The sequence below is a fragment of the Phyllostomus discolor genome, chromosome 8 (assembly GCF_004126475.2).
Source record: "Phyllostomus discolor isolate MPI-MPIP mPhyDis1 chromosome 8, mPhyDis1.pri.v3, whole genome shotgun sequence".
Taxonomy (NCBI): domain Eukaryota; kingdom Metazoa; phylum Chordata; class Mammalia; order Chiroptera; family Phyllostomidae; genus Phyllostomus; species Phyllostomus discolor.
The window spans coordinates 107,492,461-107,501,899 of record NC_040910.2 but is presented as its reverse complement, the minus strand read 5'-3'; the positions used below and the strand labels follow the sequence as shown (position 1 = coordinate 107,501,899).

General features: G+C 62.5%; 2 protein-coding genes across 3 annotated transcripts; one reads left to right on the top strand and one right to left on the bottom strand.

The window, feature by feature from the left end:
- TMEM101 (transmembrane protein 101) lies at positions 1 to 3,415 on the top strand. 2 transcript variants are annotated; one of them, XM_036033986.1, is made up of 4 exons: positions 1 to 66; positions 497 to 677; positions 1,479 to 1,625; positions 2,374 to 3,415. In XM_036033986.1, the coding sequence occupies exons 2-4, from the start codon at positions 534 to 536 to the stop codon at positions 2,680 to 2,682; spliced, it is 600 nt and encodes a 199-aa protein (XP_035889879.1). In that variant the 5' UTR covers positions 1 to 66; positions 497 to 533; the 3' UTR covers positions 2,683 to 3,415. The 2 variants fall into 2 exon arrangements, with proteins under 2 accessions (XP_035889879.1, XP_028375753.1); XM_028519952.1 differs by having other exon boundaries at positions 34 to 191.
- A 979-nt stretch (positions 3,416 to 4,394) lies between these two features.
- On the bottom strand, positions 4,395 to 9,200 carry NAGS (N-acetylglutamate synthase). Its single transcript, XM_028521551.2, has 7 exons — positions 8,359 to 9,200; positions 7,541 to 7,815; positions 7,215 to 7,428; positions 6,793 to 6,973; positions 6,061 to 6,232; positions 5,783 to 5,965; positions 4,395 to 5,024 (listed from the first exon to the last, which is right to left on the bottom strand). Exons 1-7 carry the CDS (start codon positions 8,785 to 8,787, stop codon positions 4,871 to 4,873), a joined length of 1,608 nt encoding a protein of 535 aa, XP_028377352.1. The 5' UTR covers positions 8,788 to 9,200; the 3' UTR covers positions 4,395 to 4,870.
- Positions 9,201 to 9,439: the final 239 nt, after the last annotated feature.

The following is a 9,439-nucleotide window of genomic DNA, read 5'->3' as shown; positions in this document are numbered from 1 at the left end:
CCGCGCCGCCTTCTCCGCCCGGGTTGAGGCTGCGGCGGACTGCCCTTCTCCAAAATGGCATCGAAGGTGGGATCGCGACGGTGGGCACTGCAGCTGCTTATGCAGTTGGGCTCGGTGTTGCTCACTCGCTGCCCCTTCTGGGGCTGCTTCAGCCAACTCATGCTGTACGCCGAGAGGGCCGAGGCGCGCCGGTAAGCCGGCCCTGGCGGTGGGAGGCAGTACGGCGCGTCCCGGGAACGGGGGTGCGGTGAGGTGGGGAAGGTGATGGGGCTCAGAAGTTGTGTCCCTTGGTCTGGGAGGAATTGGGATCTCGGAGTTGTTAGGGTGTCTGGTCGAGAGCAAGGTGAGCTTAGAGCATAGAGCCGGGGGACCTGGCCGTGAGACGGGGTCTTGGTTTGGGGGAGCAGTGGAGCTGGCGGGAACTCAGGGGGGGGATCTCAGCGCTCTTCTTTCCACTTCATTCTGTCCCTGTTGCTTACTCCTTCCCGGTGTGCAGGAAGCCCGACATCCCAGTGCCCTACCTGTACTTCGACATGGGGGCGGCCGTGCTGTGCGCTAGCTTCATGTCCTTCGGAGTGAAGCGGCGCTGGTTCGCGCTGGGAGCCGCACTCCAGCTGGCCATTAGCACCTACGCCGCCTACATCGGGGGCTACGTACACTACGGGGACTGGCTGAAGGTGAGCGCCTCGGCCCTGGGCAGGACACTTGTCTAGGGTGTTGGGGAGCCCGAGGCGTGTGGAGATTCTTACAGACTGCACGAATGGAAGGACCTTAGAGACCACACAAGTCTTCCTTTCAGACTGTGGAAACAGGTCCAGAGATGGGAAACAGACTTATCTAAAGTCACACCACAGCATTACAGGTGGGACCAGCACCCAGGTCACCTGGTTTCCAGAATCCTTTCAACCATTAGTTTAGTAATCTCAGGCTCAGGGCAAAAGGAACCTCGGCGAGTGCCTGATCTAACGATCTGATTTTATGAAGTTTAAGTAATCCCAGTGTAGCATTTAAGTCTGCATGTGACAGAGCCTGTGCCGGGCGTCATGGGCTTGGAGACAGGCCTGGACAAATGCACTGCCCTTGGAGGAATGGGCCATCTGTCCAGTAGGGGTGGCAGAGGTGTGAGCAGCTACAGGGCAGTGAGATCAGTGGGTTTTTTTATGGAACAGACTACGTCATAGAGCAGACAGAACGTTGGAATTCCAGCCTGCAGGTCTGGGGGCGGGAAGGAGCCAGTGCTTGGCATCCGGGTTCTGCCACTTTCTGTAGGATCTTGGACAATTTTATTAACCCCTCTGGGCCACTTCTGATAAAAAGACTTGTCTGTTTCTGCTGTACCTGCCCACCACACCTGGAAAAGGTAAGAGGGTTCATCAGATGGAAAGGGATGTGTAGAGAGGACACTTCCGTGCTCTGGGTAGTCAGGAGATCCGTGGCAGTCTCAGTTCCTGACGGGGGTCCTCCTTGTCTTGGCCCAGGTCCGCATGTACTCACGCACAGTTGCCATCATCGGTGGCTTTCTTGTGCTGGCCAGCGGCGCTGGGGAGCTCTACCGTCGGAAACCCCGCAGCCGTTCCCTCCAGTCCACTGGCCAGGTCTTCCTGGGCATCTACCTCATCTGCGTGGTAGGTCGGGGGACTGTAGACAGAAGGTGCTTGACTGGGAGTGGAATGTGAGCCCGTGCTCAGCAGGACCCAGGGAGGTGGGCAGAAGAAGGCATTGCGTGTGGGTCCTGATGCCTGACTCTGGGACTCGCCCCTGCCAGCCCCGGGCCTCAGAGGCCCTGGAAATACCTGAGTCCTGGCCAGCATTCTTCCAATACTATTGCCACCAGCGGGAGAAAAGTTTGGACTTGCCACTCAGTCCCAAGTGTGGGAGCCAGAACAGGATGGATCGTTCCTCTCATGGCTCTGGCTCCCAGAGGGAGAGGAGACAGAGGAGAGGCTTGGTGGGGTTCAGGCCCCAGCTGCAACTCCACCAATCAGAGCTGATGGGGGCTGCCTAGGGGTAGCCAATTATGGTCCTCCCTAATGCCCCTAGGGAAGGCCAGCGTGCAGGGACTCGTGATCAGGCTACTTGGCCTGCTCTTAGTTACTAGGTAACCATATTGCATGCAGAGCTCTGGAATCAGAGGTGAGACCCTCAGTCTGGCTGTGGAGATGCACCTCCTACGTTCTGAGCTCCCAGGGAGAGGAGAGACATAGGCCCTAATTTCATGGACCACCCTAGTCTGAGGGGAAGGTGCAGGCCTTACTTTCAGAGAGCCCCAACTCTGAGAGGGGAGTCAGAAGCCCACCTCGCAGAGGCTAAGCTCCAGGCTCCCGACAGGCTCCTCAGCCCGTCGGTCAGGCTTACAAGACGCTGTGTCTCTAGGCCTACTCGCTGCAGTACAGCAAGGAGGACCGGCTGGCGTACCTGAACCACCTCCCAGGAGGGGAGCTCACGATCCAGCTGTTCTTCGTGCTGTACGGCGTCCTGGCCCTGGCCTTCCTGTCCGGCTACTACGTGACCTTGGCTGCCCAGATCCTGGCCATCCTGCTGCCCCCGGTCACGCTGCTCATCGACGGCAACGTTGCCTACTGGCACAACACGCGGCGCGTCGAGTTCTGGAACCAGATGAAGCTGCTTGGGGAGAGTGTGGGCATCTTTGGGACGGCGGTCATCCTGGCCACCGACGGCTGAGTCCCACAGGGAGAGGCTGAAATGGGCGCGGGGAGCCACCGAGGGCCGCCCTGCCTTTGGGCTGGCCCTGTTACATTTATTTATGCTCTTTGGTTTGTTTGTTCGATCCTTTGCTCTGTGTACATGTATATGTGTTGGCAACAGGCCGGTCTGTCCCCCAGCTCCTGGGCTCAGCCCTGGATGAGGGGAGCCCTGACGATAATGCCTTACAAGGGGGTGGTGGTGGCTGTTTTTTGTTTTTTCCTGTTTGTTAGGAGGAGAGCGGAGGCCAGCTGCTCCCCTGGGCCTCATGCCTCAGAAAGCAGAGTAAGCTGGGCGAGGGTGGGGGTACTGAGAGTGGGAGGCAGAGGAAGGGAGACTGAGAATCAGAGGTGAGCAAAAGGGGAAACTTCCTACCGAACCTGGCCGATGCAGCCGGGCTTTGCAGTGCTTTTTTGGAGACCGAGACTGAGCATGCGTGTTGACACATGGATCAGGCCCAGGAGGAGCGGAGCGACTGGGCTCCACAGAGGTCACACGGGTCCTCAGGATGGGCCAGGGGCAGACATGGCACTAGCTGCCACCCACCTTGAGAGCAGAGCAGGCCCCAGACGACTCAGGTGTGGGGGGTGGGGTGGGCAGCGGCCGGCTTCCGGCCTTCTACCGCCAGTTCCTCGGTTGGCCTGGTGGGAGCGAGTGCCCTCCCAAATACCAGACCACACACTCTTCCAAAAATAAACATTTTATACAGACATTTGGCTTTGCTTCTCTGTTCTTCTCCTCCTCACAGGGCACTCTGCCATTGGCTGGGGTTGCTCTTGTGTTTCTAGGAAGCCCGTATCCGGTTAACCCCCACCGAGGCCCGCCTGTGGTCTCTCCCCTGCTCCGAGAGCTCCCACAGTCCTCCGGCTCTCTCTCCAAGGGTCGCCTCATCTTCCCCGGAGTACGTTCATTTGATCTCTCACCTCACTCCCTCTTGGAGCTTATTTCCCCTCCCCATTTGGTATCAGTTGTTTTTGATGACATCCTTGGAGAGGGCAACTAGAGGGAGAGAACTAACGTTGAGTGTCCAAGAATTTCACATTTTACAGATGAGAAAACGGAGACTCGGGCAAGGTAGCAGCTTGCCTTGAGCCGCAGGGCAGAGCCGGCCGGAGGGCTGGATTCCAGGTCAGGTCTGCCCGATGCCCCTGCCCGGTGTGTGCTGAACACCACCCCTCTCCTGAGGGAAGACAGAGGTGCTCCTGGGGTTTGGTTCCTTCCCAGCCCCTGGTGCGTTGTGGCGGCCGCTTATTAATTGAACCTCTCCCCACTGGTCCCTGCACCTCCTGGCAGACAGTAGCCCCGACAGCCAGTGTGGGGCCCAGCACGTGACAGGGTCAGAAGTGTTCAGTGAAACCTCCAGCTTTGGGTCGAGGCCTCTCCGCCCCCACGGAGATGGAGACACAACCTCCAGGGGCCCAAGGGGACCTGGGCCAAGTCTGGGCTTGGTTCTGAGCCCTGCCTGAAAGGGAGCCGGGCTGCTGAAATTGGTCTGGCCTGTGGAATGGAGAATGTTTCCCCACTCGGGAGCAGGGGAGCCCTCTGGGGGCTGCACTGAGGGATGAATGAGGCTGCAGCGGCCATGGTTTGGCCCCTTCTGTCCCTTCTGGGAGTCCCCTGGTTCTCCGGCCCTGGAGAGAGAGCTTGCTCCCAGAGGGCTGCTGCTCGTCTCCTTTCAAGGGTGAGCTAACTCTCAGACACAGTTTGCACTTTAATCAAAGCCTCCTGAGAAGTTGGAAGACCTAAAGGGATTAAAACGAGTGGTGGAATGTCAGGTGGATAGGGGTCATAGTTGGGTCAAGCACGCCTCAAAACACAGCACAGAGGCCACAGAAACGGACTTGTTCTTCAGGCGAGCCCTGAGCAGAAGAACCCTTGAAGGCGAGCCCGCCCCTGCCCCCTACCCCAGATCCCTAGACTGAAAGGTGAAGGCCGAGTGGTTGTGGCTTTGGAGCAAGCGGGGGTCTTGGGTGGACCCTCCTCCTTCCCGAGCTGGTTCCACTTCGCCCTCTGCCTCTGGGCAGAGGAGAGTAGGGGCCGCTTCCTCCTCGCGGAGCACTCAGCCAACAGACCAGGTCCAGCTCGTGGCTGCCCGGGCTCCCTTCCAGCGGACGTGGCTTTTGGTCCACCCCGGCTGTCCCAGGGCCTGCGGGACTGGTGGCCAGGGTCAGCTGCCAGGGTCAGAAACCGGCTTGCAGAAGGAGTCCGGCAGCCCCTTGGCGTGGTTGACCAGCTCGTAGGAGTCTCGAATGTCGGCTAGGCCGAACCAGAAGAAGATCCACTGCTTGTTGGAGAAGCTGCCATCGCTGTGCTTGAAGTACCTAGTGGGGGGGGGGGGGGGGGGGTGGCGGCTCTCAGTGCAGGGCCAGTGTCCATCCCCCCCTGGGCCTTCACTGAGGGCCGCCTACTGCTAGACTCGCTGCTGGGAGCTGCGGTCTGCTGTCGGGTTTTATCCTCCCAGCAGTGCCTTGGGAGCCTGGTGGTGGTGGTGGGAGCTTTCACAGAGAAGCAGCTGAGAAAGCCCAGAGAAGTGAGGCAGCTTGCAGGAGTCACAGAGCTGTGGTTAGAATGGGGGCGCCCCTTGTGCTCCATACACGGCCCTGGCTCTGCAGCCAGCGGAGGGGTTCTCGTTCAACGCTCGGTGCCCACTAGCAGGGCAATGGGGGGAGAGGGCATAGTTGCTGACGGAAAGAGAGGGCAGGGGGTTCTGCTGGAGATGCAGTGAGCCTGAGGTCAGAGCGGGCAGTTGGGCCTGGCACAGAGCCCGAACCTTCAGGTTTCTGGGACCCCGAAAGACGCGGCGGTGGGGAGGGGGTGCTTCGAGGAATGCAGGGCCGCAGGGCGCGGGCGGCGGAGTGTGTTCTGGGTGGTCTGCCTCTGAGGAAATCTCAGGCTGTGTGTGTGGTCCTGGGAGACGTGGGGCTGCCGAGGGCAGGGCCTTTCCGTGGGGAAGGACAGCTAGTGAGGGAAGGGGACGCGCAGCCTTCCTGGCGGGTGGATCCCCGGGGCGGGGCTGGCGAAGGCTGGGGGTGGGGGTGGGGGCGGTGCCCAGCCCGGAGCAGGGAGGGGCGGGACCTACCAGGGGTTGATGGGGTTCGTCACTCGGGAGCGCCAGAAAAGCGTCCGCAGGTCCCGCCGCAGGCACTCCCACAGCATCTGGCCGGAGCCCTGTCCCTGGCGGCTGGAGCTCACCACGAACTTGTCCAGATACGGGGTGCCCCCCAGGACCGGCTCTGTGGTCAGGATGGCGGCGGCGTTGTACCTGGTGCCGCGGGAAGAGTCAGGCTGGGACGTCTCCTTGGTCTTAGTGCCCCGCTCTGTCCTTTGGTCCCGGCCCCGTGAGGCCCCCAGGCTCACCTTTCCGAGAAGTAGACAGAGCGTAGCCGCGGGCGCAGCGAGTCCAGGTAGTCGTCTCGGAGCTTCTTGCCGAAGCTGGTGTTGACCAGGTCCACCAGGCGGCCCTGGTCCAGGCTGTCCAGGCTGCTCACCCGCAGCATCCGCTCGCCGTTCTTGAACAGGGTCCCGGACCCTGGGGGTGCGGCAGAAGGGAGGGGTGAGTTTCGTTGGAGAGCCAGGTCGCATCCTCTCCTCGTTTGGGTGGCCCGGTGGGGGCTCAAGACAGGACGCGGGCTCGTTGGGATATCTCCCCGGTGAAATGCTCTCTGTGGTCTGCGTAGATCTGGAGTGTGACCGGCACTCAGGGAGATGCGTGTCCCGGGCAGTTTGTCCCTGAAGGTCAGCCCACCGCCCGCACGCCCACCTACTTCCCCTGGTCCGACCCCCCACCACTTACCCTTGTCTCCCAGTCTAGTCGGTTCCACTCGGTTCCAGCCCCCCCAAGCTCCGCCCTCTATGCCCCCAAGCCACGCCCATCTGCCTAGTTCCGTCCAAGTGGCCGACCGGCCTCGTGCACTGTGCTCACCTCCGCCAGGTTCAGCAAGAGCTGGAGGCCTTTGAGGTGGAGTCCCCCTGTGGTCTTATTGAAGGAGAGGCCCCCCCACCCCCGGCTTCTCCTGCTTAGCCCACCCCCACCCCAGTGGGCCAGTGCTCACCCCGGGAACCCGGCCCCGCCCACCTGCCGTGCTTAACCTTTGTTGCTGAAGAGCTCGGTGAGCAGCGTGCCGGCCGCGGTGATGGCGGCCGAGGAGTGGGGCGGCAGTCGGCTGAGCACGTCCACAATGAGCCGAATCTGCTGCTGCTCCTTGGGGCTCACCCACTTGGCACTGGTCACCAGGTCCAGATCAGCGGGCAGGTTCACGTTACTGAGGACCTGCGTCGGGGGCCTGGGAATGAGCCTCCGGCCCACAGCTGGCCTTGGGCCACCCTACCCGAGGGACCTCTCCTGGACGAGCCCTTGACCCTTACCTCCTCCCAGAGTCCTCGGCCAGAGAGGCCTCAGACCTGGGCACTGCCCGCCGTGCCACTCTCTATGACACCCCATCTGGACCCGCTAGGCTGGAGAGGGGCTCGGCTAGTCGTGGGGAGCGGGGCCCGAAAGGAGGGGGACACACCTTGTGGCTGCTGTCGCGCAGGCCGCCCCTGTTGTTGAGGAAGATGATCTTGGTGGGCTGCAGCTCCTTGGCCAGCGCGGCGGTCACCTCCATCGAGTCGAGGAGCACGGAGCGGCGCGCGGCCGTTTCCCCAATGGGGCAAAGGATGGGGATGCTGCCCGACTCCAGGCACCACTGCAGCAGGTCGGTCTCCACGGAGACGACGCCCCCGTAGCTGCGGGCCAGACGCAGTGTTCAAGAGGGCCCCTCCAGGCCCGCCGGGGTCGGGCAGCACGGGCGGGGTCCTCTGGCCCGAGTACTCCGCCGCGGGCTGGGCGGGCACTAACCTGGCGTGGGGGGCCGGCTCGGCGGCGCTTAGCACCGACCCGCCACCGAAAAAGGGCACCGCCGCGGCGGCATTGTGCCGCAGCTCGTCCACCAGCGCTTTGCAGTTCCGGGCGAGCTGAGCCTTGGCCTCCCAGAAGGAAAGGCAGCCTGAGGGCGCCGTGGGGGTGGGCAGCCCCAGGACCACTAAGGGCTTCATGTCCATGCGCTGCAGGAAGGCCAGGGCGAAGGCCAGGCTGGACACGCCCTGTTGGCACTTGAGCACCTCCTCCTCCACCTGCCGAGGAGCGGGCGTGTTCAGAAGGTGAGTCTTTGGCCCCGACGCCTGCTGTGCTCTCGGGGCCCGCTAGGTGTCCCCACGCCTCCTGGGAGCAGTCAGGCCCCATGTCTGGCTACCGGCACCCACCTGCTCCGCCCTTTGCCCCGCTGGGTCTTGCCATCCCCTTATCTCACACCAGTGTTCCTCCCTCCGCTCCTCCCCGCGACCTTGGACTCTAGGACATTTTGCGGGGAGGGGGTGACGCAAGTGGCTCCTGTCCAGGTTCCTCAGTTGTCATCCTAACTGGGCCCATGTCCGGTTCTGCAGCGCCTCACACTTGGCGGGTTAGCGTCCCAGGCTCCGCGCTCGGGCTCGGCGCTAGACTTTTGGGAGAGCTCAAAGCCTCGCCCAGTCCTGGGCGCTGTCGGTGTCCCGGATCCTTTGCGCCCCTTGCGGGTTGCGCTGTGCAGCATCTGCTCTCCATCCTGCCTGCGTGGCCATAGGTCGCCCCACAACCCCCACACCCTCGCTGCGACACAGCGGACGCGGGGGTCCTCTCACCTCGATAACAGCGAAGGGCTTGTCCGCAGGGTGGTGCGAGGTCTGGAACTGCATGAGCCAGTGGCGCGCCTCCCCGGGGCTGGCGCCGCACTGGTTCAGGAAGGCTTGGATGTCCCTCTGCACCAGCGAGCGGCCGCCCGCGGGCCCGGGAGGTTCGGGGGGCACCGGGGGCGCGGGGGGTGTCGCCCACAATGGCTTGTTGTCTGCAGGTGAGTGGGCATCGTCCTCAACACCCACGGCCTCTTCTAGCTCTGGCTGGGCGGACGCCCAAGCGGTGCTGAGCCGGCGCCCCGGGCTGGCACCCCTCGCCGCCCACCGCCGCACGCTGCCGCTCAGCCTTCTCCGAGTGCCCGCGGTGCCTCCGGAACTCCACAGCCTGTCGACCGCGGGAGTGGCCCGGAGGGCCCAGGCCAACTGCATCATCGCCATGACAACCAAACCAGCTCTCCCCACCACGAGTGACCGTCTGTCCAGAGCTCTGGGGGCCTCTTAACCTGCCCCAGGACCGGGCTGGCTTGTGGCGGGGGGCTCCCCAGTTGGCTCTGGGTGCGTTTGAAGAGGTTCAGACCGTGGTTCAGGAGGCGGGGCCCACAGGATCCCCCGCCCCCGGTGGGGGAGTAGGGAACTCTCCCTTTAGCGAGGGTCACATGGCCGAGATAAAGGATGACAGCTTCTTTAATCTGCTGCCAAGGCGGGCTGCAGGAAGGGCTCCGCGGACCCAGGGGTGACTTTGGGAAATTAAAGGGGATTCTGACTGAAGCAAGAGGAGAGAGCAGGTGGCATTTACCCCCACCCCCACCGCGGACTGAGGGAGGGGACTGAAAGGAGGGGGGAGGGGGGAGAGTGGGAGGAGGGGGGAAGATGGCAGCTCTGCAGGAGGGCCGAGCACCTCTGCCCAGGGGTCCAAGCTCAAACAAGGTTGACTCAAACGCTCCAGCTCCTGAGTACCACCCTGAAGAAGGGTGTCATATCCTTAAATTACCCCTTATTAGGGGTTAAACACTTTATTTGTAGAGAAGGGGGGAAGGGAGGGAGAAAGAGAGGGAGAGAAACATCAGTGTGTGGTTGCCTCTCACGTGGC